This window comes from Cryptosporidium bovis (genome assembly GCF_009768925.1).
Source record: "Cryptosporidium bovis isolate 45015 chromosome Unknown contig_22, whole genome shotgun sequence".
NCBI classification, from domain to species: Eukaryota; Apicomplexa; class Conoidasida; order Eucoccidiorida; family Cryptosporidiidae; genus Cryptosporidium; species Cryptosporidium bovis.
The window spans coordinates 40,076-67,681 of NW_027125041.1; the positions used below are offsets into that span (position 1 = coordinate 40,076).

At 29.3% G+C, this 27,606-nt stretch overlaps 11 protein-coding genes across 11 annotated transcripts; 7 read left to right on the plus strand and 4 right to left on the minus strand.

Moving 5' to 3' along the window:
• Nucleotides 1–416: 416 nt before the first annotated feature.
• FG379_001431 (uncharacterized protein) lies at nucleotides 417–1,853 on the plus strand (the record flags this gene model as incomplete). The annotated part of the gene is made up of 1 exon (XM_067327034.1): nucleotides 417–1,853. One exon carries the CDS (start codon nucleotides 417–419, stop codon nucleotides 1,851–1,853), a length of 1,437 nt encoding a protein of 478 aa, XP_067182510.1.
• Nucleotides 1,854–2,610: 757 nt separating this feature from the next.
• On the plus strand, nucleotides 2,611–3,297 carry FG379_001432 (p27 like 26S proteasomal subunit with a PDZ domain; the record flags this gene model as incomplete). Its single annotated transcript, XM_067327035.1, has 1 exon — nucleotides 2,611–3,297. One exon carries the CDS (start codon nucleotides 2,611–2,613, stop codon nucleotides 3,295–3,297), a length of 687 nt encoding a protein of 228 aa, XP_067182511.1.
• Nucleotides 3,298–3,455: 158 nt separating this feature from the next.
• On the minus strand, nucleotides 3,456–3,824 carry FG379_001433 (acidic ribosomal P1; the record flags this gene model as incomplete). The annotated part of the gene is made up of 1 exon (XM_067327036.1): nucleotides 3,456–3,824. One exon carries the CDS (start codon nucleotides 3,822–3,824, stop codon nucleotides 3,456–3,458), a length of 369 nt encoding a protein of 122 aa, XP_067182512.1.
• A 513-nt stretch (nucleotides 3,825–4,337) lies between these two features.
• Nucleotides 4,338–5,420, minus strand: FG379_001435 (unchacterized apicomplexan-specific serine rich low complexity; the record flags this gene model as incomplete). The annotated part of the gene is made up of 1 exon (XM_067327038.1): nucleotides 4,338–5,420. One exon carries the CDS (start codon nucleotides 5,418–5,420, stop codon nucleotides 4,338–4,340), a length of 1,083 nt encoding a protein of 360 aa, XP_067182514.1.
• A 701-nt stretch (nucleotides 5,421–6,121) lies between these two features.
• On the plus strand, nucleotides 6,122–7,828 carry FG379_001436 (RNA methylase; the record flags this gene model as incomplete). The annotated part of the gene is made up of 1 exon (XM_067327039.1): nucleotides 6,122–7,828. One exon carries the CDS (start codon nucleotides 6,122–6,124, stop codon nucleotides 7,826–7,828), a length of 1,707 nt encoding a protein of 568 aa, XP_067182515.1.
• A 494-nt stretch (nucleotides 7,829–8,322) lies between these two features.
• Nucleotides 8,323–11,537, plus strand: FG379_001437 (ABC1 family beta-lactamase; the record flags this gene model as incomplete). Its single annotated transcript, XM_067327040.1, has 3 exons — nucleotides 8,323–9,284; nucleotides 9,355–9,529; nucleotides 9,594–11,537. 3 exons carry the CDS (start codon nucleotides 8,323–8,325, stop codon nucleotides 11,535–11,537), a joined length of 3,081 nt encoding a protein of 1,026 aa, XP_067182516.1.
• Nucleotides 11,538–11,786: 249 nt separating this feature from the next.
• Nucleotides 11,787–15,140, minus strand: FG379_001438 (uncharacterized protein; the record flags this gene model as incomplete). The annotated part of the gene is made up of 1 exon (XM_067327041.1): nucleotides 11,787–15,140. The coding sequence occupies one exon, from the start codon at nucleotides 15,138–15,140 to the stop codon at nucleotides 11,787–11,789; it is 3,354 nt and encodes a 1,117-aa protein (XP_067182517.1).
• Nucleotides 15,141–17,446: 2,306 nt separating this feature from the next.
• Nucleotides 17,447–17,947, plus strand: FG379_001439 (uncharacterized protein; the record flags this gene model as incomplete). Its single annotated transcript, XM_067327042.1, has 1 exon — nucleotides 17,447–17,947. One exon carries the CDS (start codon nucleotides 17,447–17,449, stop codon nucleotides 17,945–17,947), a length of 501 nt encoding a protein of 166 aa, XP_067182518.1.
• Nucleotides 17,948–18,573: 626 nt separating this feature from the next.
• Nucleotides 18,574–20,691, plus strand: FG379_001440 (uncharacterized protein; the record flags this gene model as incomplete). Its single annotated transcript, XM_067327043.1, has 1 exon — nucleotides 18,574–20,691. One exon carries the CDS (start codon nucleotides 18,574–18,576, stop codon nucleotides 20,689–20,691), a length of 2,118 nt encoding a protein of 705 aa, XP_067182519.1.
• Nucleotides 20,692–21,151: 460 nt separating this feature from the next.
• On the plus strand, nucleotides 21,152–24,718 carry FG379_001441 (uncharacterized protein; the record flags this gene model as incomplete). The annotated part of the gene is made up of 1 exon (XM_067327044.1): nucleotides 21,152–24,718. One exon carries the CDS (start codon nucleotides 21,152–21,154, stop codon nucleotides 24,716–24,718), a length of 3,567 nt encoding a protein of 1,188 aa, XP_067182520.1.
• Nucleotides 24,719–25,070: 352 nt separating this feature from the next.
• On the minus strand, nucleotides 25,071–27,179 carry FG379_001442 (RNA binding RGG repeats plus RRM domain containing; the record flags this gene model as incomplete). Its single annotated transcript, XM_067327045.1, has 1 exon — nucleotides 25,071–27,179. One exon carries the CDS (start codon nucleotides 27,177–27,179, stop codon nucleotides 25,071–25,073), a length of 2,109 nt encoding a protein of 702 aa, XP_067182521.1.
• Nucleotides 27,180–27,606: the final 427 nt, after the last annotated feature.

The window sequence follows — 27,606 nt, forward strand, 5'->3', positions numbered from 1 at the left end:
TTTATAATTTCCATCTAGAATTATTTAATTAATGCCGACTTTTCCAATATAATAATCATATTAACTTAAAATGTGTATTTAAGCAAATAGTGAAGTATTTTCCTGTTAATAATCTGTAAATTATTTGTGTATACAGGACCTAGTAAACTGCATTAAACAACACTAACATTGAATTATAAAACTACAATAATCAATTGATGTTAATGTTTCTTCCCTTAATGTTTATAACTTTTTTTCATTTTCTCCTCTCTTGTTTCCCCTATTTCCTTCTAAAAGTTATTCAGGGTACAGAATGTTTTTTGCGGGAATATATTTGTTAAGGTCAATGTAAAACAAATAAGTTAGAATAATCAATTAATGAAGGGTTTACACAACTAAAAAAATAGCCGTTGATTTTATTTGTCGTGACGCTAGTCATGGAGAATACCCCCACGAAAAAAATAGGAAGGTGTCCTTTCTTGTCAACAATAAATAGAAGTCTTTTAGATTTTGATTATGAAAAATTATGCAGCATAACATTGAGTGAGGAAAATGTTTATTGTTGCTTGGTATGTGGTGTAAATTTTCATGGAAGAGGGAGAGGCTCTGTTGCATATAAACACTCATTAGAAATGGATCATCATTTATTTATAAACTTAGAGAATTCAAATATTTATTGTTTACCAAACAATTATGAGGTAAATGAACATTCTTTGGAGGACATTAAGAATTACTTACATCCTAATTTTAGTATAGGTAGCGATTATAACAGTTTATATAATGTTTCAAAGACCTTTGATAAAATTGAATATTTTCCGGGTTACATAGGCATAAGTAATTTTGGAAATAACGATTCACTAAATGTTGTGTTACTATTGCTTTCACAAATAACAAATTTTAGAAATATGTGTATTGAATATAATCTTTACGATGGACTTACCGAAAATAGAATATCTGATCCTTTTATTTTCAATATAATTGAGTCTATTAAAAAGATATACAATCCATTTAATTTAAAGGGAAAGTATTCACCATATAACTTGGTTTCTATAATAGAAAAAAAGTCTCAAGGAAAGTTTAACTTCTCAAAGTCACCAAATAAACTAGAAATCATTGACCCAATGGCTCTTTTTTCCTGGATTATTTTCCAACTTAAAAAAAAATTAAACAAGTATATTAAATATGACTTTCAGGAAAAATTTTTGCCAAGGGCAACGTTAACTGAATCAAATGGCAATATTAAGAATAACAAATTCGATTTTATATCTTCATGTATTCAAGGTCAACTTTATTCAAGTGTGAATAAAGACTTAATAGGTGATATAAAGTCAATTAGAGATGATATCAAAAATAACAATCATATTTATTTTAATTGTATCTCCTTGTCATTGACACCTATTATTGAAGCAACTATGAGTCATTCAAATAATAATAACATTCAAACAAACTATAACTTAACACCACAAATCCCAATATACAAACTATTAGATTCGAAGTTTTTTTCTTCAACTAACTCATTTTTGATATGGAAACTTCCATGTTATCTTATTATTCATATTGCAAGATTCAATAGATCTACATTAAATATTGAGAAAAACAAAACTATTGTTTCTTTTCCATTAGTTGACTTTGATCTTTCTGCATATTTGCATCCAGACGCAATTAAAATAAATCCACATACAAAATACAATCTAATTAATAATATCTCTCACAAAGGTCCTTTGGAAAGAAGTAAATTTGTTTCTCAACTTTTCCACCCCACTAAAGACGAATGGATTGAAATTGAAGATATAAGCGTAAAAACTGTTCTTCCACAAGCAATAATTCTAAATGAATCCTATTTGCTTCTTTATAAAAGATCTGACTTATTATAGTTTCATAAACACAAATTATTATTTATAACCTCAAAAGTTATTTCGTAAATAATCTTTAACTTCCCAGATTTAATTATCTAAATGTTCGCAATTTTACATGTTTTAAATGAATGTGTGCTTCAAAATAGTACCTTAAATATATGTATTTTATCGTAAATTTATCATTCTTTTTTGCCACTATCGTAAGCATATTTTTTACAATTACCTTCAAGTATCTAAATAAGCAACTTGGCGCCAAATGATCATGTATTCATATTGACTATACCGTAACATTACTTTTCTTATGGCCTATCGTCAAATGAAAGAGATACTCAATAAATAAAAGACATATAAATAATATTTATTGATATTATTCTTACCATTTACGGTTATATTTTTGGTACATAAAATTAAAACATTAAAGATCGTCTCTTATAGTTTGTTTTTAAAGGCTATTTTTGAAATATCATCTGTCTTAGATAGTTAAAGTAATTTAAATTATCCTGCATTTGGAGCATGGAAAATAATATTTGTTTATAGTATTGAATTTGTTTACCCCTACTGTTACAACTTATACTGAGCAATAACATTCACAAATCGATAAACCAAGTATACCAAAGCTTCAACTATAGCTAAGATTGAATTTTCATAAATCTAAATTTAGTCATACAGAAAAAGTTTGTTCTGATAGTTTTACACCATCTATAAATAAAAGCAATTATTTTAATTTAATTATAAATATATATATATATTACTTGACTGTAGTTTTAATTAAAAAATGGAAGAATTAGTGAAAAGGAAAGCTGAAATAGAAGAAGAAGTAAATAGTTTAATGGAATTTCTGAATTCATGTGGAGAAGGAGTCGGTCTAAAAGGAAGATTAGTCGATAATGAGGGGTTTCCGAGGTCTGACATAGACGTTTTTGAAGTAAGAAAAGCAAGAAATAGAATTGCTATTTTAAATACAGATTACACTAATATAATGAAAGAAATAGAAAATAAATTATTTGATATACATAAAAATGAGAAAATGAGTGTCCCTATCAAAAAAAGAGTAAATATTAATGAAGAAGATACTTTAAAACATCCATTTGGATATATAGACTCCTTATTGCCTGGTTCTCCTGCAGATTTATGTGGTATTAAAGAGGGTGATATATTAATAAAATTTGGTAATATTTATACTGAAAAGGAATTGGAAACTCAAGAAGAGTCAAAGTTTCTCATAACTCAAATATCTGAATTAGTGTCAGCTAATATCAATAACTGTATTCAAGTGACTTTATTAAGAAATAGTAATCAGAGTGACACCAATACAGTCAACAAAAACCCTTCATATTTAAGTTACTCTTCAATAGATATGACCAAATTCAAAATTATACAGTTATCACTAACCCCTAGAAAATGGGAAGGTCATGGTGTTCTCGGATGTCACATAGCCTATTTGTACAAGGAGTCAAACTAAGAAACGCATAAAACTCGTCCCAGAGAGAATAGGATAGAAAAGATGGTATAGATAGATAATAAGGTCTTATTAAACAACAATACTATAGTTTTAGAATGAACACTACTAGTTTCGTTGAATTAATCATTATTTAGACTGTTTTCAGTCGTCTGTAGAAATTAGTCAAATAACGAAAAACCTAGATCACCTTCCTCTTCTTCCTCCTCCTCCTTCTTCTTTTCACTACCAGAAGGAGCTGAAGAATCTTGAGGAGCACTTCCTCCTGCTGCCCCAGCACATGCAGCTGGTGCAGCAGCAGCTGCAGAACCACATCTAGATACAATCTCGCTCACACTTGTTCCCGATAATGCTTGAGCAAATAGACCCGGGAAGTATCCCTCTACAGATCCACCTGCAGCATCAATGACCTTCTTAATGTTATCAGAAGTAATTTGGATACCACCATCTGATAACAACAAAGCAGCGTATGAACAAATTAATTCTTGAACCTGAGAGCTTGGTAAAGAATCTACTGGAACAGCGGCCATCTTGGATTAATAATATTAACCAACAAAGCGTTTTAAGCTATTTACAAATAAATTTTGAACGTGATATTTTCCTCGGAAATCGAACAAAAATATAATTCCAGAGAAAAAAAAAAAAAGATCAAGGCCTGGCTAATTAGTTATTTACTCAAAAAATTATTTATTTATTAATTTGTTGTTTAATCATACGTATATAAATAAATATATTAAAACTTATTTATTGGTTATTTGAGACGTCTTAATGAAATAAATTTATGTACCGGTAAATTATTCTGTCTCATTTACTTAAATACAAATTCCTGGCGGTAATCATATTTTAGTTGAGGCGGTACATTCTATTATGCTATGTTGAGTAAATACATGAACTATGGGGAAAAAAGCGATAAATACAGCAGTTAAAAAGTCAATTATACTTCTCCTTTATATGTGTGAGTGGCACTTTGATATCAACAAAAAAAATACAAATTGGTTTTAAATACAACATAAATAAGTATATATAAATATATAATTCACATACTACTTTTTCTTTGAATTTCTACGTGTCAATAGTGTTTGTGCCTCTACGAGTTCTTTTTTTAATTCATTTATTAATTTAGAATCATCATTAGAGTTGTTTTCTAGAGTTTTTATTTGATTCTCTAAGGCAGTAACTAGAAGCTTGTAAAGTTGGTCTTCGTCCATTTTAATGAAATTTGAATAACAAGGTTTATTTTCAATAGGCCTTAGATCATGTGCGGCACCCTTAAAATCTCTGAATACACCTGGAAAGTTTGAAAGTTGGAATACTTTTGAATATCCATTTTCATCAACATCAGGAGCATCTTCCCAATCGTCAATATTTACCAATCTGAATTTTTTTTCTTTTAATAATTCATGATAGTTAGTGTCTGGTGGAGGCCAATCCGGGAGTGCATGCCACCACCTACATAAAATAGCAGCAACTAGAATTTGTTTGTGGTCTCTATCCCTGCGTGGTACATATGCGGTTGTCTCACCTTCGTCAGATGAGAATTCATCCTGAGAATCAGCCTTTTTCTTTTTAGATACCATTTTTTCTTTCTTAACTTTTACACTACTAGCCGAAGTACCTTTAGAACCAGTGACTTCTGTTTTTTTTTCAGGGTGATTATTCTTATTAACATTTTTTTTTTCAATCTTTTTCTTTGTTTTGCATCTTTCAGGAGATATTTTTTCTTTCTTTATAAGGTTTCCACGTTTTCTTAAAGGAAAATCATCAGAGGATGTTTCAGGAAATTCATTATCAGAACTCATTCCAGATGAGTCAGAAGCTAAATCTGAATTCAAATCAGAGCCTGAAGATGACACATTATCTTTAACAGCCAATTCTGAAGTTGTTACAGAATTGTCATCTCTCAAACTACCATTACTGCTGCTATCGGAACGTAAAACACGTTTTGATCTGGAAGATTTATTTAGTACTCTTGGAGTTGACTCCTTTGATGATGCATTTATATCATTCTTCAAAGTAGTTTTAATTTCTTGACTTTGCGAAATATCTGAATTGCCTTCTTCATCTGAAGATAAATGCCTTTTTCTACCCGAGATACCGAAATTTAGCCCTAATTCACTATCATCCATTTCACTTAGTACTATATTACTCTTAAATTATGATTAAAATCTAAAAGAGTGAAAAAAAGTTATTCACAGGTTTTCACTTTCTATTCATAAACCATTAATTTAACTTCAAAATATTATGCGCCACCAAAAAATAATGTATTCTAATTCAAGATAACATGCCAATTTGTTTTTTCAACGTAATTTTGTCTTCATACAATGAATAACAAATTTTACACGAAATAATTTGCATACACTTTATATAAATTAAATTGTTATACCTTTTTTTTATGACGCTCATTATTTAAATTTAATCTAAGTGATGTTAAATGTAGCAACTTTTAGTTTATTTTAAATAATTTAATGAAACTAATTCGTTCTTTATCACTGACTATATTAAACTATAAATATGAAAATAAATAGCACCACTTAAATACCGTCGCTCACTTTAAATAAAGTAGTTATTTGCATGTAGTTGGCAAATATAAAGACTTTTCGGAGGTAAAATTGGCGGAGAATAAAACGAAATTTTAAAACTAACTAAAATATATGAGTTACAGCAAAATAAAAGTTTAAAATTCAGCACTAACTTTAGCCTATAATAAATTTCATTATTCTGTTAAACTAAACTTATAAATGCAATAAAGAACTAGTGGCGCCAAGTGCATTTATGGTCACGAATAACAAAACTATGAGTGGAATAGATTACATACTAAACTAATAAGATGAGAGTTAACAACTATACGATTAAAATTGGCGATTACGTAATTATTAGAGAAATATCAGGATCCCAAAAACTTATCTGTATAAATGATGCATCAAAAGTATTTTATTTAGGAAAGTATAGCATTAATGGTTCAGATATCATAGGAAAAAGTTATTATACCACGTTAAATTTTCAAGAGGGAGAATGGAAAATAGGCTCAGTTTTAAATAGTGAAGATATATTAAATGATGTAATTAATGATGAAAAAGAGAGTGATTCGATCTTTAATGATAACAATATATATTTGGGCGAAGATAGAGTTGAAGAAAATAAAAGAAAGAAGTTAAAAATAAATCCATTATTGTATAACGAAGATGTGGTTGATTCAAATTTAAATGTGAATGAGACAGAAGTTGATAGTATTTGTGATAATAGTGGTAATATTATTTCGCTAATGAGAAATGAAATAATATCTATTAATAAAACAAGTGACAATAATTTAATAAAATCCCTTGCCTTATTGAGTGATAAATTTAAGAATAAAACTAAATATTCAAAAGCAAAATATATCAAAAAATTACAATTAAGGTATTTAAAACAGATAACACTATTACCACCTTCAATATTAAATATAACTGAAACATTTAGTTGTCAAAATAAATCAAAAATAATGAATAAATTCAGCCCGAATTCAGTTGGTCCAAGATGGGGTCAGTGTACAGTTAGAATTGAGAGTATAGGCAATATTTTAACACATGGAAACATAGGTTTTGATAGTGAAGTTCTTTTATATGATAACCTGAGTTCTGGCATGGTTAGTGGTTCTATATATCGTCAATTAATTGATAGAGGATCATTATACGAGATTTCGATGAATTATTTAACATTTGATTCAATAGATGGTTATTTTCACGGCAGGCTTCCAATTAATTTTGAAGCATTAACACATCAAAGTGAAAAAAAACAAAGAACCAATTATTTTAGTATTCCTATTTCGGCTTTGGATTTATTTCTCAAAGAAAAAGAAAAACAAATTCATATTCAAGAATTAGCTAGACAAATAAACAATGAGTATGATTGTTTAAACATCAACATAGATCATGAATGGTTGAATTTTAACATCAACAATAACGTTAAATTTGAAATTAGTCCAGAGCAGCTAGATTCTAAGAGAAAAAGAGTTTTTAAGAGATTAAATATGTTAAATAAACTTTATGAAAGAGGTGCTAACACTGTTATATTAGCTATTGACCAAGTTAGATGGCAAAATATTCAAATGAATATAGACACGAAGCCATCCCACAGCACTTCTGAAATTAATTTAAATTCAGTTATTACAGAAAAAACTGACGATGAATTTAATGATCAAAATGTGAGTGATACTGAACATAAACAAGTTTGTGAAAATACTCATATCAAGAAATACGATCGTAGAAAGTATTACAATATTGAAAATTTAATTTTAATTACACAAGAATACCTAAGACCAGGAGGCAAATTACTCATTTTCACTCCATTTATGACATCAGAACTACTTAAAATCCATCAGGATTTGAATTTGTCTTCTAGAATAGACAATTCAAAGTACCGTCCCTTTATTGGAATTAAACTTGAGGAAACATTTATTAGAGAACATCAAATAATTGATCAAAGAACTCATCCTACAATGGATTCAAATTTACCAATATTTTCGGGATTTCTCCTGTCTGCAATTCTTGTTTCCTAGTGACATATAGCTATACCTATACTCTTACAGAAGAAAATATACACAATTGCTATATCACAGACTAATCGTATATCAAAACATAATTTATGCAGTATCTCTCAATATACTGATTTACAAATTTAATTAGTTGAAATAATTATCAAACCCTTGCAACATTTAAATTATTATTTCACAATATTCCCATGTCTATGAATTAACTGCACATCGGCGGCACATTTTCCCCACACTTATTTAGATGAAATGCATGCAACATATAGAAACAAAAATGCAATCTTATATAACCTTGGGTAATTATTAGATATGATAAAAATTAGAAATTAATAGTAATATTTACACATTAGAAATAGTATTGTCTTTTTATTTCGATGAACTATCATTCTTGTTTTAACTGGAACAAATTTTTTCAAGTAACAAAATAAAGTATTGTTAATACTTTACTTATTGTCAAATATATATAAAAAAAGTACTACTTATGTGACTGCATTTTATTATAGATGAATGAATTAGATTCGTGGAATAGAAAATGGAGAACATTGTGGTGTTGGACTCATATTTATGTACATTTCAAAAGAGCACAAATACATGCAAGAAATCTATCGGAAGAAGCCCGTTATGCTTACTGGAACGAACAACATTCACATTTTGCAGAGCTAATATGGAGAAACATATCAGAACTAAGAGGATGGTGGGTAAAAGTTGGACAATTTTTATCAACGAGAAGTGACTTGCTTCCTAGAGAGTACATATCATACTTAAGTAAATTACAAGATATGATGCCTTCATCAGAATGGTCAGTCATGGAAAAAATACTAGAAAGTGAGCTTAATGACGATTGGAGAGTGTTTTTTGAAAATATAAACACGTCACCAATGGCATCAGCATCAATAGCTCAGGTACATGAGGCATTACTAAAAGATGGTACAAAGGTAGTTGTAAAGATACAACACCCAAATGTCGAAGAAACACTAAATCAAGATATGAAAAATTTGACACAATTAAGCTGGGCATTTGGTATTATTGAAAAGGGCTTAGATTTCTATCCAATATTGCAAGAATGGCAAAAATCAGCAAGTAAGGAATTAGATTTTAATAATGAACTGAGACATCAACAAAAAGCTTATGAAATGTTTATTGACTCGGGGATAGACATTAAAATTCCAAAGGTATATCCAAATTATAGCCGTCAAAGAGTGCTTACAATGGAATATATAAATGGTTTTAAAATAACAGACAAAAACAAACTCAAGGAATCGGGAGTAAATTTAAAAGAATTATTGGAAACATTATGTGATTCTTTTGCATACCAAATACATATTGAGGGTTTTTTTCATGGAGATCCTCACCCAGGAAATGTTTTTGTTGTATATAACGAAATCAAGAAGAAGTACGAACCTGCATTGTTGGATTGGGGTTTAGTGAAAGTATTTGAAAAAAATATTCAAAGAGCCTTTTCAAAGTAAGTTTTTTTCTTTTTTTAAATATATTTATTCATTAATTTATTATATTATCTTTGTTGCTAAATATAGAATGGTATATTGTGTATCTACATTAAATTTAATGGGATTAATGGAATCTTTTGAAGAAATGGGTTTTAAGTTCAAAGATAATAAAAACCCAATTGATCCAGAAATTTACATGGATGCATTAAGAATAGCATTTAGAGATAGTGAAGTAAATCAACATGAACAAGAATCGATTAGGGTAAGTTTAGTAAAAGAATAAATGGAACAAAATAAATATACTCGAATTAAATTTTAAATTGTAGGAATCTGGTTATGCTGCATATAAAACAGCGACTGAATTACCTAATTTCAATAGAAAAAGTATTGAGGAGATTAATCCACTTGAGGAGTGGCCAAAAGATATATTATTATTTATAAGAGTATCCTCATTAATTCACGGAATATGTATAGAATTAAATGAGAATATTCCATTTTTGAAGATATTAGCAAAAAGGGCTGAAGAGCATTTATACAGCGAATCATTTGAAAATGCTTTAAACGTAATTAATAATTACGATAGAAATATTATCAGTGGTGATGATATCATACCAAATTCAATTACAAAGACAAAATACAATAGAAAAATAGATAATTATGTGTCGAGATTAATAAGAGAGGATAGAGTATTGGGAATACAATTATCAGTTATAAAAGACGGAAGGATACTATCAAATATATCAAAAGGCAAAATGGGAGCATTAGATTATAGAGATATATCTTCTGATTCTCTATTTAATGGGTTTTTTATAAATATAGGAATACTAGTTGTTGCAATATTATTGTGTGTGGATAGGGGATATATAAAATTAGATGATCCAATTTGCCATTACTGGGACGGGTTTGTAAGATATGGTAAAAGAAATATAACATTAAGGCATATACTCACACATAGATCAGGAATACATTCATTTTTTTCAGAAGATTTTAGTTTATCAACATTATTTAGCTATGAAAAGGTCATTAAAATAATAGAGGATTCAACTCCAGAGTATTCAATAGATAGTAAAACAATATATAATCCATTTTTGTTAGGTTGGATACTTTCTGAATTAATATCATTGGTGACAAATCAACCAACAGCTGATTTTATTAAGAACAACTTATTTATTCCATTTGATTTGCAAAAGGATATGATGATCTATTTACCAGAGAAAAATAAAAGTAATATACACGACTCCAGTGATTGGCACAGTTACAAAGAGAAAGAAAGAAATACCGAGGAAAAGGTTGAAAGTAAAAAGAGTGTTATCTTTGAATTACTATCTCCAAAAAAGAAAGGCAGTTTCTCGTTTTTTTCACCACAAAGGTTAAACACAATTATAGGATTTGGAGGCGAGAACTATAATTTTGAGGATGAGCATAGTAATATTGGCGATGTGTCACCTAAAAGTGATGAGGAAAGCAAAAAAAGGGATACGAAAAATAAGGATAGTACTGAATATTCAAACTACAATGAAATAATGAATAGGATAGCAGGGGTAAGCAGAAAAATAGAGTTTTCATCAATTTCACATGAAATGATACTGAAAAAGTTTGAGTCAGCAACAAACTATATAAAATCAAAAAGCGGAGGTAATAATACTGAATATGAAAAAAACTCAAAAAAACAAAGAAAATATGCCATGATAAATAGCGAGAAGAATAAAAGACTAACAACATTTCAGCTGTTTAAATTAAAACCATATGTGCTGGATCCACTAATTTACAATTCAAAAAAAGTATTAAATATGTGGATACCACCAACTAACGGAAAATATAATTCATTATCGTTATCCAAATTTTACTATTATTTAGGAAATGGCAGAATAATTTCAAAAAATTTGCTAAACGAAACTTTCAAAACCATAGTTTGCGATCATACGATAGAGGGTTTAATTTTAACATCAGGAGGTTCAAGAAGGTGGTCTCTCGGTTTCCAAATTTTAGAATGCGAGTATAATCCGGTTAAAATAGACTTTTATTACAACATAAATAACAACGTTAAAAAAGACAGTACCGATCTTCCAGTAGAGGGTAATATATATCTCGGAATAGGCCACTCAGATATTGGTGGAAATTCATCATTTACGTTTCCAGAATTGAATCTGTCATTTTCGATATTAACTAATGACTATATCAAAGGTTCCTACGTATCTAGAATATTAACTAATTATATATTAGAGAGTTTTGGGTTATTATTGAAAAATTACGTTCCAATAAGGCTATAAAATATCAATTAATATTGTTTTAGTACAAGTCTGGAATAATGCTAACTGACAACTCTAATCCTATATTTAAATATATATTTACAAACATGTATTTGTATTTATTAAACAAAGAAAACTAATAACATTAATCCACTACATTATCAGGTATATTTTTGTAATAACCAAGAAAAATAATGAAATGTCCTCAAAGGGAGAATAAATGGGAGCAATACATGTTCGCCGCCTACATTGTTATTGAAGTGAATGGTACTATTGTGCCCTAAAATTTATATCTGATTCATGTTCATTATTGATAACTACCTTAGATCTGTTACTACTTAAATCAGAATTATCTGTACTTGGTAATGAACTAGACATCCATCTAGCAGGCGAGCCGGCACCAATCGTAGAAGATGATACAGAGGTAGATACAACTCCCTGAAGTTCAACACTTGGAGTAAAATTGTTGTCGTTGACACTGCAATTATTAAAATCACCTTTTGAATGCTCCGGATCTTGTTTTATAAGAATAGAATCGCCATTATTTAGTAACCCTTTTTCACACTCAAGCTTTGAATCTAAAGTATTATTAGTGGTGCCTGACTCGTTATCAACGTCACCACTGGTACTAAAATGACAAATATAGGGTCTTGGGTTATAATTATTAATCATTTTAGTATCACAAAGAAATTCGTCCTTTGTGGAAACAAGTCTAAAGAATTCACCTTGTTTTTTAAGTTCCTTCCTTAAACTTTCTCTGGTATTTGGGCCAAGTCCAGTTTTGGCTTTTTTCTTATTCATATCACAAGGCATGTCCATCCAGGAGGTAAGTTTCTCTTTTGCAACCATCTTAAGTCCAACAACGTCTTTAATACAATAAAATCCGTCTTTGGAACCCATTAAACGTATGCTCCTCAAAACATTTAAAAGAAACTTGGGTAGTTTTGATGAAATATCGCAATTCTTCGTTGTTAATTTGTCATTATTTAACGATGAATAATACAAATTTCTTGAGCTACTTGTATTTACATTGGAATCATCCGCATTGATACTTGAAACAATTTTATTTCTTCTGGATCTTAAGCCTAGTATTGTTTTTTTGGAGCCTGTATTTGAATCTATGTCATTTTGTTTAGACCAATTAAAAAATATTGACGAGGCTGAAATAGAGGAAGAGGAATTAGAAGTATATTGCTTACCATTATTAGCATTATCACAAATTGAAGGTAGTGGAATGAAGGCAAATTTACCGGAAAATGACGGAATGTAATCTTTTACAAGTGTTGGAATTGTCTCGACAGTAAAGTGTAAATATTCTATTCTATTTAACTCGTTTTGAGAAACAAAGTGATCTGAATTGTTGCTTCTAGTCTTATCCCCGTTAACTATGGACGAAGTTTTGTTGTTTGTAACATCTATATTCTCGATCATATTTTTTGAATTTTCATCTCTTGCTTTACCTGTTACCATTTTGGAAAGTTGTTCATTTTCTATTATAGAAAGTAAATTTGATGCTTGATGTTTGCTTGAATTTTTTGATATTCCTCTATTTGATATCTTTCTATATGCCTTCCTCGAATTTTGTGCAGTTGATTTTCTTTCGTAGGTTTCATTTCTCAGGGAATGCTCAATGCTTGTGTCTTTTAATTTACCAAATTCTATCCCATCAATATCCAAGCTATCTATAATATTCCTACTTGTACAATTATTGTTGCCTTCCCCAAAATTTGATACATTGTTTTCTACATCCACTCCAGACCCAACCTTTCCTTGTGTATTTTTATTTGTTTTAATGCCTCTTATTGCAGACGCACTTAAACCAAGAACTGCTCTTAATTCATCACCTATTGCGGGGTCGTAATAGTTTGTTTTACTCTTTCCGGGATCATCCACATACTTTGTTTGATACTGGTTGTCACCATTATTTTGAATAGCTAAAGCAGACCCACTATTTACGTTAAAAGTAATATTCCCAGAATTTTTTAATTCAGAATTGTAATTCAGCGAACCCTTGTTAAAACCCTGTGTTATTTGTAAGTCGCTTCCTATTGCTTTGTTGTTATAACTGGCTATTAGTTGTTGTAATCCCAATGAATTCTGAATATTCGGCATTGCTTGAACTCCTTTAATTGGAATAGAGACAGAGCCTGGAACAGCTCCAACCCCATTTTTTATTTGTTGGTTATTATTGGCAGAATTTAAAGCCAATTCTTTAATTTGTTGTTGCTTTTGTAACATCTGTCGTTGAATCAAGGAATACAGATGCATCTGATGATAAATATTCTGTTGAGACTGATTATTGTTATGAGTTCCTCCCAAAATTTGATTTCCGACTGTAACTCCTGCTCCTGCCATCACCATTTGTTGAATTTGTTGCTGTACTAGAGGATTGCTTAAGTCTAAAGGAACCCTCTCTTCTTTATTTTCATTAGCATCTACCTTAACATCATCTTCCGTTGCTTGTACACTACCATTCTCTTTCTGCTTATTGGTATCCAGATTAATACTAGAACCAAAAATATTGCTTGCATTGGAATCATTTTTCCCTCCTTTGCCTATTTCACCAGTGGGTAAGTCATTACTGGCCACAAAATTACTATTCTGTAAATTCTGTAGATTTTGAATATATCTTTGAACTTGTTGTAACTGCTCCTGAAGTAGTTGCTGATAGTATTGATTTTGAATTTGGTCTTGAATTTGATAGTTGCACAATTTTGGTATAAATGGAAATAAACCAAAAGGCGTCGGAATCGCCATATTATTGCCAACCAATCCATGTCCAAATATACCACCAGCAACTAAATTTGCATCCTCACCAGTATTAAAAGACGAAACTAATGTTTGATTATTGTTAATATTGCCATTATCGCATGCATTAATGCCATTAATGTTGTTATCGTTGTTACCACTAGTTCCAATTTGATTTAAAGAGTTGTTATTGCTTACAACTCCTCCAAATTGTAATTGCCTTTGCAACATTTGTGCATGGCCTTCGTTCCCAATAGCACAGTTTTTCCCTGTTGAACTATTTACGCCAACACAACCGCCTTCATATACTAGTTGGCTTTGAAAACGATTTTTATTTATTTCATTCATAATCATTTGTGCAGCCGCAGCTGCCTTTAATCTTCCTGACTTATCTTCATCTTCAGAAACATTTTTTATACCTGAATCTGCAACAACTGTTGAAAGTGAATCTTGATTCTCAATGCCAGTTACAAAACCATCTCCTTTATTGATTCCATGTTGTGGTAATGAGGAAATAGAGGACGAGAAAAGTGGGTTATTCAAATGGTTATTGTAGAGATAAGGGTACAGCTGTGGATTTCCTGTTATTAATTGTTGTGGAAACAAACAATTTATTCCAGGAGTGATGCCGTTATTTTGGATTATTCCTGTATTATTTGTACCATTATTTATTATTCCTGGCGAGAAATGAAACTGTTGAATGTTATCATGTTGAATTGCATTTGAAATCCCACCATAATTATTTTGTTGGTAATTGTTATTTAATATAGAATTACCATTGCCAGTACCACTAACATTGTTATTGAAAATACTTATTCCAGCATCACTATTGTTAATTCCAAATCCTCCAAAGGAGTTTATGTTTGTATTTTCCATATTATTTCTTAAAATATCTTATTTTTAAATTACTAATTAGTAATAATACACCCTCAAGTAAATAAATTTAAAAAAATATAAACGCCAAGAGAAAAAAAGGAGTGTTCCTTTCTATTTCATCGAATGGCAAACTACTTAAGTATTTGATACCAAGAAAGCCTCTTTATAGAAGATTTATTCCAAACTAAACCATTATTCACTATAATGACCTTGTTTACAGTTGTGTATAATCAAACACTACTTATATTTGGAATGCAAACGCTATTGTTAAAGTTATTTGTATTTTTAATTTGTTAGAATTCGTATTTATTACTACTAAATAAAAAAACACAAATGCTATAACATTTATCTTTATTATTATCTTATTACAAATACTTATAACCAATGAAATAACACACTGTTGTTATTGCCACTTTATTTAAGTTAATTTCCTGTTCTTCAAGGCCTTATAACTTTGTCTCAAACTTAGTAAACAAGTTACTGAAAGTTTAAACAAATAGTTCACAATTACAACTAATACGGAAAAAATGTATATCAAGTACACCTCATTAATTCTTTTGTTTAAAATAATGAAATTTACGAGAAGACGTTAGAATTGTTTAATAGTAGAAGTACCGAATAGACATGAAACAACAGTGTATTTCAATATTATATAACCAAATTATTATTCTACACTTGGATATAGTTATTATTTTTAACCTTGATTTAACAAAAAGTGCTTGCGATTTCTTCTTCTAGCAAGTATTACCTTAACTCTGTTAGTTAGTCTCAAACCGTAGGAGTTATAATGTTATAAAACCGTATTATTTACCACTATTATATTATATATAAATAATGTTATCACCTATTTTGTTTTCAAAACTATCTTTATACTCAATTTAAATAAACTAGACTTATATTAATTATATTATATTCAAACCATAACATACGAAAAGTTACCAATTATTTGTTTATTTATTTATATCCGCCTAGTTTATTGTTACATTTATTAGCTTTGCACAATATTGTGCAAAGCTAATTTGCTATTTATTTAATATTATTATACTAATAATATCCCACACATTTAGGCGGGACTTTTTTCTCAATTTAAATAAGTCTAATTATAATTATTTTTATTCAATAGAAGGTTTTAGTCGTAATAATAATACTTATAGTGGAGCTAGTTGTTATTGTCTTAATTGGGTTCATTATAAGCTGTTAATTTTGATGAACAGCAAAGTTAAAAAATAGTTTTTTTCTCCGTATCGATATCTACTATTTTCATTTCTTTAATATTCTGATAAGAGTATAAATTTATTCAAAATAAACAATTCTTCGTTAATTTTTACTCTAATTTAAATCTTTATGTCGATTTTACTAGCTTAATTTCCCATATGTTATTTAAAGTGCGCTTTTTCTAATTTAATATACGGTTCTATAATTTTCCGTTGCCTACTTCAATAGTATATTCATAATTCCAGCTTTTGCTAATTCTAATTTACATGAAATTGCTTATAGTGCTAATGCAATATAAAGTGTGCGGAAAAAAATGCTCATACACTGTAGCAACAGTAATGGTAATATATATAAAGTGAACAGAAAACAATGGTATGCGTGGTTAAACTACGGTATACACATTTATTTATAAGAGTGGCTACTATGTACAAAAAAATCAGGTTAAAAAGAGAGCTATTATTAACTTATTATTAAATTGGCAGCTTTAATAAGTCTAGTTTAAACAGTATTTGTGCAACAATCAATTACCTTGTTTACCAAGTTTAAGTAAGTTCCATTATAATACAAGAAAATATTCACACCATACAATTTATTAAAGTAAATATTCATTTTTTTATTTTACATTTCATACAAACTGTAATCTTTTACCATTTTTGCTATTTAATAGACTTTAGACGAGACGTGAGGATCGTAAATACATAAATCAGAAAAAAATTCGCCGAATAACAGTACAAGCTGAAAAGAAAACAAAAATTGTAAAAATCTTATTTGTTTAAATATAGGCGTAGAAAGATATTTTATAACAGTGATAGGGGAACGAGAATTAAGTTGAATTATATCGAGGATTCTATAAAAGAAAGCAATTGAAAGGATAAATTCTGCCTACATGCTATAATCCCAAGTAATTGTACAATTGTTTAGATAATATATTGGTTTATATACAATTATTAAGTGTTAGCGTACCTATTATTTTGTGTATTAACTTTGATGAATGATTTGAATAGCAAACCACAAATTCTGAAATAGTTAATAGTGGTTAATTTGATAGTTTAAATACATATATAAGTTACTTTTCCATACTTTAGTTAAAGATGTCAATCGTTCAAGATAAAGACGAAAATAAAATTGAACCTATTCAATTAAGTACCCTTCCACCAGCAAAACTGCTACAGCTAAGAGAACAAATGAATGAAGAGATAAATGAGCTTGGTCTAAGAATGCAGCAATTAAATGTTGTTTTAAGCAGATTTTGTGGATCTAGAGATTCACTGAATCAATTTACACCTAAAAATAAAGATGCGACCATTTTAGCACCAATCAGTCAGTCTATTTACATAGACGCTAAATTGGATGATATAGAAAATATTCTAGTTGATATTGGGACAGGTTATTATGTAGAAATGAGTATAATGAAAACAAAAACTCACTTTGATAAGAAAATTGAAATGGTAAAAAAATCAATTGAAAAGATTAATAAATCCATTTCTGACAAAAATAAAATATTTGATGCTATTAATTGTTTACTCATAGAACACATTAATTCTCAGAACAATCAAGATTCATCTAAAAAAACAGGAACCTCAACCACTTAGATATTTCTTTTTTTATAATTGTTATTTATTATTACTTTATTTTTACACTTTGACGTATTTTTATCCTCACTTGTCCATATTAAGTACGTTTATCAACATTTAATATATTCACTAATTTATAAGTAAGAAGATATATATTGATGTACATATGTGTATTTTACCATAAAATCAAAGCATGTGATTGAGGATTTGCCGTATTTTTGTATCTTGACGCATCAAACACTTGACATTAGATGAAACCAGAGTAAATTCACTATAAATCATAACATAATAAATCTATTCAAAAAAAATAAGCCGAGTATTTGCTAATTACATGGGTCCTAAGTAAATATCAACGATTATAAAAAACTTTGCTCTCATTCTCTAAGCATGTAAAACTACTACTTAAGGAAGATCAAAGGTGTAACAGTTGCCATAATTAATAATATTCATTTATCATTTGAGTCCATATGAACATTTAAATCATCAACACCTCAAGATGACACAACTTAGACATACCGGGTCACACACCTAAATTTTGATCTTCATCACAAAAAATTTTTAAAAGAATGTGGCGGTAAAAATAGTGTAAAAGATGACTTTGGAAAAGAATTAGAATATTATATATTTTCAGATAAAATATAAACATGGAAAAGTTTGAAATGGACGAGGATTCTTATATAAAGAGTTGTTTAACAAATAGTGAGGCACCAATAAAAAGGGAGTTTTTGGATTTTTTATATGAAAAGGAAAGAAATGAGGTTAAGCTAGATAATAATAATAATAATGGCGAGAAAGTACTCGGTACAGGGAATAATCTGAATGCAGAATCTGAATCTAGGAAAAGAAGCAGAGGTATGTTCAAATCTAGTGAGAGAAATATGAATACGGGATACATTTCATGGTATGGAATGAATGGTCATATCTGCAATAATATTGCTACAATAGGAGAATGCAACCTTGATTCAGGTGTGAATTGTAATAAGAATCATGATTTATCTGGTTATATTGAAATGAAAAAAAAAGAAATGGAGCATAAAATATCAACCAGTGAGTACGAAAATGTATATGTAAAGAATTATTTAAGCAAAAAATGTCCTATACTCGAAAAGTATGGGGTATGCTATTTGGGTTTAAACTGTGAATTTGCTCTAAACAGCCATTTTGATGAGTCCAATATGTTAAACATAAATAGTAATGGAGAAAAGGTAACTTCAGAAATGTTAAATGACTTTTATAGGAAATTTGAATTAAATAGGACAGGAATTAAAATTAAAAGCAACGTAAGAAAAAAACTAATAGAATATCCTAAAACGGAAGAATTTTTCGATATTTCTACAAATAAATCTGTATCTTCACTCATAAACAGCGATGAAAAACGGAATGTTAACAAAAAGAATAAATCACAAAAAAAACTCATAAATCCACTCTTACCGTCATTAAACACGGAAAATGAAAAAGCTAAAGAACAAGAGAGCGATATATTGAATGATGTAAATTTAAAAATTGAAAAATCCTTCTTAGATAAATACAGTCGCATACATTGTACAGAAAAGATGAAAATTAGTGCAAATAAAAATAAATTGTTTAACAATAAATTAATATTAGCACCATTAACTACAGTTGGGAACCTCCCATTTAGAAGACTCTGCACGAGGTATGGAGCAGACATAACTGTGAGTGAAATGGCTTTATGTAATGAAATACTTGCTGGAAAGCCATCAGAGCTTGCATTGTTAAAAAGAAGTCCAGATGAGAAGTACTTTGGTATACAATTGGCATGTGGAAATAAGAGTACGTTAATTAAAACAGGCGAATTTATAAGCAATAACTATGAATTTGATTTTATAGATATAAATGCAGCTTGTCCGGTTAAATCACTTCATGAAAAAGGAGGTGGAAGCGTATTAATTGATAGAGAAGAAGAATTAGAATTAATGATCAAAGGTCTAAAATACGTAATTCCAAAAGATAAGTTAGTCACCGTCAAACTTAGAATGAGCCACAGTGGGTCTCCAATAAATAAAAGCCTTTATAAAGATAATTTTACGGAAGAATGCGAAAATTGGTCATTAATATATAAACATATGAGAGCACATAAGATTATGGGTATTCTGTGCGATTCTGGAGTAGATGGAATCACAATTCACGGAAGAACTTCCTTTCAAAGGTATACAAAAGAGGCAGATTGGGATTACATTAAGTATTGTTCTCTTCTTTGTAGTAAACAATATTACGAACACAACAGTAACGATTTTAACGCTACAGTTGGCGTTTGCCCTAGTATTATTGGTTGCGGTGATGTACTTACTTACAAAGATTATCAAAAACACATTCAAAATGATCTCGTCGACTCTGTAATGATTGGAAGAGGAGCCTTATTAAAACCATGGATATTCACCGAAATAAAAGAAAACAGAAATTGGGACATTTCATCTAATGAAAGACTTGACATTCTCAAGCAATTTGTTGACTTTGGGCTTGAACACTGGGGTTCTGACAAAAGAGGTGTTGCCTTAACTAGAAGATTTCTTCTTGAATTTCTTTCATTTTATCATAGGTACATACCAATTGGGATATTGGAACAGTCTATAAACTCTCAAAACTTTAATTGGAGAATTCCAAAATATATTGGAAGAAATGACCTTGAAACACTTCTCTCTTCTCAAAAAGTCGAAGATTGGATTAAAATATCAGAAATGTTACTTGGTAAGGTCCCTTCTGAATTTGTCTTTATCCCCAAGCACAAAGCCAACAGTTATTAGGACTGACCACAATATTTTACGTTTAACCGTATTCTTCCACACAAATACATCCATTCTTGCAATCAATATATTATATTTTTTAAACCAATTCTAATCTATTGATTATTAGTTTAATTCTAGTTTACGTTTCATTGTTTGCATACATTTTTAACGCCAATATTTAATTTTGTAAACTATATTCTAAATAAAATTGCCTTTGTTTAGGTAATTTATTTAGATAATTTATTTACCAACTTCTTATTCCAGTTACTTCAACTGATTGTCACATTTTACAATACAAAACGAAAAGGCGGCAAAACTTCCTAGCTTGTCACTTTCATTGTGATCTTTGAGTATGGAATGTGAAATTTAAAGGAAGCAAAAATTAAATAAAAAATAAAATAAGATCAGATTAAATTAAAAATAGAGGTAAACTATTTTAATATTTAAAGCTATCTGGGGGAGGGATAAAATTGCATAAATGTTGATTTCAGATGTCTGCTCTAGGTTAAGGAGGCCAGGATTACTGCTTCCAGAATTGTGCTCACTAATGAATTTATTGGGTGATTCATTGGTTAAAGGAATAAATGAGAACGAAATTGACGAGTTTTCTGTGAATTTGGGTTGGAATCAGTTAGTAGAAATATTATTGCAAACTATAAACCCAACAGTAAGGCATATGGCATTTGAGAATGTGCAGTATTTTCTCACAAGTAATAATTACTTTGTTTTTGAATTGAAGGAAGTTTCTGAAGATATTTGCAATGGTGTGATGAAATTGTTATGTCATTGGAATACTGATGTTCAACTGGAGGCATTGGATATTATATTTGAAGAGTACAAATATAATAATGAAAAATTAAATGGAAAAGTTGGAAAAGATAATACACTTCTTTCAATTTTATTGAATAGAAATATTGAACTCGCTGTTAGATTGTTGACACTAATTACTCATTACAACAACTGTGATCAGCGTTTTATTTTAAGAAGATTAATATCATCTTTAAAAATCGGCGTAATTGGAGTAAACAAGAAAGAAGTAGTTTCTGAAATAATAGAAAGACTTTGCCTTCTCGGGAAAAATATAAGTTTGCATGAGGAAAAAAATGCTGAAGAATTTTCAGAATATATATATGAGTTTTCAAAACCATATTTTTTGTTATTAATATTTCAAGTATTTGATAATATCCCTGATAAATTTGAGGATGTAAAAATTACATGTTACAAAATGATTAAAGATGAAATAAGCATATTACTTTGTAAGGAGTCTTTAAGTATCGTAAACTTTAATTTTTACTTCAAACTTATCGAGAATGGTATTCATATAATGAAAAATATATATTCTAACCATAATATTTTATTCTATGACTTCATCGAATGGGTGAGAACTACTTACAATCTTTTATCTAATGATTTAAAAGTAGAGACTATAAATCACAGTAAATTAAATACAATATTAAGATTAATAAACCCATTAATTATATCAATATTCGAGTTGCAATATAAAAAGTGTCAACCACTTTTTATTTGGGAAGATGAACTTAAATTATCTTTTAAAATAGATAATAACGAAATATCAAGTAAAAATATGTTTATATTCAATATTGATCAGATTATTGAATCACTAATTGAATTTCTAACTCACTATACAAGTAATGATAATGAAAGCAAATATCTATCTTTAAATTACTCTTCAATACTAGAGTATATTTCAAATACCTTGGTAATTATTAATATTGGCCTTATTTCTGACGATTCTGGCTTAACTCTTCTCAAAAGCAAAAAAAATCTTATTTTAAATTTAGCATATCGATTGAATAACTACATCAATGAAATACAATCAGCTACAAATTTCGAAAGTGAAATGAACAGTAGATATCAATTTGAATCCTATTTCATAATAAACTACATATTATCAAAAGTATATTTTATTTTTCACAATATCACGAATAACTTCACCATTAAAGATGAAAACAATTCTTTTTTTCAGTTTATAGATAAATATGGAAAATCACAAGAGATAGATGAAGTTGGTTTTTTAGAGAAAGATTTATTTCCTAGCATTTTCAGGTTTTTCAATTGGATATTAATACGGTTTAACGATAGTTCTAGTTACAATATTTCTGTGTATTTTTCTATGAATAATTGTCGTTTAAGAGTTTTATATTATGAAATTGTTTCTAGATATAATAAGAATCTTATACCAAATAATAATAATGTAGTTTTGGTTATTCTGAGTAAATTATATAAATTTTCTAATGTAAATAAGAAAATTGATAATTTATTTGACATTAATAGAATTAATGATGGAAGTTTAGACAATATTAACAATAAATTGTTTTCAAACACTTTTTTCACACATATAATCCTATCAAACAGATATATTTGGGTGGACAATAAGTATAAAACTCAGCATACATTTTTGAATAATATTTCAAAATTAAAAATTTCTTATAGGTATAAGTATGGTGGAATTTTTTGCATTATTGGTCACTTTAAATTAGCCAAGGCAATTTTTGAGAGTATTAAATTGAACAATGTCGAAAGTTCTGTATGGATAGATACACTAGTTAAATTATCATCGCTTTACGATTCTTTTGATGAAATGAACAGTTTTGTATATCAAGACAATAACAAAAAAAAATTCGAGTACAAGATGTTAATTTATAAATCAAAATCTTTAATTGAAGTATTAAACTCTAACATTGTTTTAATTAAAACGTTTATGATAAATATGACAGGTACTTTTTTTATTGGTTTATATTTAAGTATTCTAACAAAAATATTTGGTTTTATGATATTTCATTTGAGATATATTAGAAAACAGAGCAATAACATTGATAAAGAAGTACATGTGAAAATTGAACAATTATTCAAAGAAAAATGTAAATTTGATGATAAAGATAATTCAAAAATTATTTTTGAAGAAAGAAAGCAAGTTGTAATAAAAATTTCTGAAATACTTAAATCCTTATTTGGGCTAATAAATATTGCTAAATTTATTTGTAAGAAATCAACAAAAGTACTGATTAATCTATACTACACATTGAAAATAATATTAATTAATAATCTTATTACACTAATTGATTCAAAGAATAGCAAATTAAATTCATCCAATTTAAACATGTTAAAGTCCTATTTTTTATTCATTCTTGAGAAAACCAAAAAAATATTGTATCCTGACGATATTAAAATGTTGGTTAAGGTCGAAAAAGCTGAACTTAAACAAAAGAAATGCGAACTAGATGGAAAAACTTCATACAAAGATATTAATGAGAACAAATTTAATGTACTTATTGAAAAAAGTTTTTTAGACAATATTAATTTTGAAGACGAGTTTATTGAAACAGGAGACGATTGGGAAATAGTAGAAAAAAGAGTTAAAACAGAAATGGATGATGTTAACTTATATCTCCGGGAAATAGGATCTAAAGATATTCTTTTGGACATAACAAAAAACTATCAAGATAGATTAGTTTATATTACATATACTTATTTCAAGAGGTCTAATTGGTCATATAACGAAGATTATATTAGAGTCGAAAAAGTCAATTATCATAGCATTCTTAATACAAATATAAAAATTCGCAATGAAACTTCTTCACCATCGAATAATGTAATACCTGAATGCATGGAAATAATAAAGTACATAGAGAGCTTCCCGCCATTGTTATTGACAATTAGGAGCTTGGCAGAAATTGAATTAAACTATGAGTTAAAAGGAAATGTAAGGAAGGAGGCCAATAATGGAGAAATAAATGCTATTCCAACACTGAGACTGGAAGGATCTTTAAAAAGCGGTTTCCCACTCAATTTCAAAAAACACTGGAAATGGGTAAGAATTAAGGTTCATTACATTCTAGACAATGGAGATGATATGGTTTCCAACTGCTACTTGGACATTTCAGTAGAGAATGGTAGCTTCAACTGGACTCAACCAATAGAGAGTGTGTCAAACGTTAAACAATTAAGGATTACATCGATTCCTATGACTCGTAGTAAATTGAGTCTTGGAACTCCTACAGTTAACGTCATTCCTATATTTTAATGTTTAAATACCAGATTGATTACTTAGAAGCCCTAATATTTTAATAGTACTACAATTATTAATATAGTAATAATAATATCGAAAAATAAAAGCTAATGTTTTATAAATATTTTAGTGATTAGAATTTTTAATATTAATTTGCAATATCTTGCTGTCACTCCACTTTTACAGTAAGAAAAAAGGCTATAACTTGAATTATCATTTACAAGATAAATAGCTTCTATATAATTGTTCAATTATCATGTAATACAAAGTTATTATGCTTTTTCTTAGGAAAAATGAATTAAGAATGGAAATGTATATATGTAGAAAAGTAAATATGACTTTTTTTTCGGATATTTAGTATAATATCCTATCGCCTATTTCCTCTTCTTTCCCATCCTCCTCTTTCAGCCAAAGATCTTTCTCTAAAGGAGTTTTTGGATCCTCTTGAGTTGTTTCCACCACCAGATCCCCTATCCCATTGTTTGTCCTTTGTAGCATTTGCTGAAAATTTACCTATGTCCTTCCTAACGTGTTTCGATGGTTTTCTTGGTGGGCTTCTGCTTCTAGAACTTTCGCTAGAAGAGCGAGCCTTTTTACTTGAACTCTTATGTAACGCTTGCTGATCACTAGAGGACCATTTAAATTTTTTAATACTATCACCATTTTGAAATTTATCGTTATATGGCAAATTCTGATCTAAACTTGATAATTTTTTACTTGAATTTGCACCTGCTTTATCATTATCTTTAGTCGTTGATGTAGATGGTTTCTCAGGTTTATCCTTATCTCTTTCTCTATCTTTCCCAACCTTGTCCCTAGCTCTGTCTCTGTCTAATCTGTCTCTTTCCCTTTCTCTATCTCTTTCCCTTTCTCTATCTCTATCTCTTTCCCTTTCTCTATCTCTATCTCTATCTCTTTCCCTTTCTCTATCTCTATCTCTATCTCTATCCCTTTCTCTATCTCTATCCCTTTCTCTATCTCTATCCCTTTCTCTATCTCTATCTCTACTTCTTTCTCTATCCCTTTCTCTATCTTTGTCTCGATCCCTGTCCTTATCTTTCTCTCTGTCAGAACGCTCTCTTGCGCTCCTGTACTCCTTTCTAGAATTAAATCTTTTACTTGTATTTCCGTTGTTATTCGACTCATCATCTATATTAAGAAAATTTCCTGAATCTTGTCTTGATGATTTGGAGTTGCGACAATTAGGCTGGCCATCTACTGGCTTAATTCCTCCGCCCTTTCTATTTGATTTCGAGTATTCAATACTAGAAACATTACCTACAAAGGACTCGTCTCTATTAGAAGAAGAATCTTTCGAGTCATCAACTTTGGTACCCCCATCTTTAATTGATGCATTTTCATGAGTTTCATGAGCTCCATTCAAATTTTCAAAGTTCAAACGATTTTTAGAAGAGTGTTTCTGTTGTTGAGAAGGCCTGTTTTGAAGTCTTGAGGGTGGAATTAAATCACGAAGGTGCTTTAAAGCCTCCACATACAATGGAGGAAACCAAGATGGAGTTCCATCTGGAAAATAGTACGACGCGTAATCAGCAAATCTAGGTTGAACCAAACCTATAATTGTTCCAGTTTCAGGTTGTATTTCTAAACCAGCAGTTTGTATATCTACACCAACTAATTGACATATCATTGCAAGAATCTCTTCATTTATTATTCCACCTCTACTCCAATGAGGAATTATATTATCCAAAGCAGCATGTAAATCTCCGTGTAGCGGCAAAGGGACAACATATATTGGTCTTCCCCCGAATTTATTTGCAAAGCTGGCAGATATTCCTTGGAGTGCCTTCGGAGCACTATCTGTATTTACATATTCAATCAAGCAAATGCCTAAAGAACGCCCATCTTTAGGTCTTTCTATAATTCTAACTGCTCTTATTGCTCCAAATTCGGATGCCAATTCTCTAACATGAATATCATTTATCCACCACATTAAGTTAGAAATGACAACTATAGAACCAACCATTGTCATTGCTCCTCCTGAACCCTGCTCAGACACTATCCTTTCTGGAATTTCTGGAGGAGAACCAAGGAATACAACTCTATCTTTTCTAACAAGTGAAATAGTTTTTTGATTTTTTGATGAATTGTAGCCACCTATAATTGCTTTTGTATATGGAATGTTATTATAACTCTTACTGTTAACCTCTTCAGCTAAAATTAAACCTTCCACACAGTCATCTTCTTCATCGTCCATTTCTTCATCTTCAATATTATTTTCCGAATTATCTACTTCATTTGCTTGTTCTGCATTATTCCCGATTATATCATTGTCGTATAAATTATTTCCTTCAAGTGAGGTATCGTCTAAATTATACCCGTCTCCTTCATTATGACCGTCCTTTTCTCTCATGCTATTATCAACATTTCCTCTGTCTACATTCATAGAAACTACTCCCAAACCTGCATACCATTCATCTTCATCGATATTTTCACTTTCATGAGTATTATTTTCCATCTTATATTGGTTTCTTCCTTGCTATCGAATTTAAAGACAGCTCTCCGACTCCTCTATACTACCAAAAATCAAACTTGCAATACAGAAAAAATAAACAAAGGAATATTTTGTTTTCCTCCTTATTTTTCCATTTAATTATTTTACACTTATTTTTTTACCGGTACCATTGAATGCAAGTGACTATAACAGAATTGGCGCCAAACATTAGTATTACATTTTTTTTGAAAATGACTATTTAAGACTAAAAATAAAAACTAGAACAATTGAGTAGCACAAACTGTAGGACAAAAGGACATAGGTAAATAAATTGCAAAAAATTCTGGTATTTTCTGCATTAAAGTTGTTCCTTTTATTGAATAAGGATAAATAATAGTTTTTTTATTTATTACAATTTCTTATCTTTAATAATAAAACTTAACTATATTCA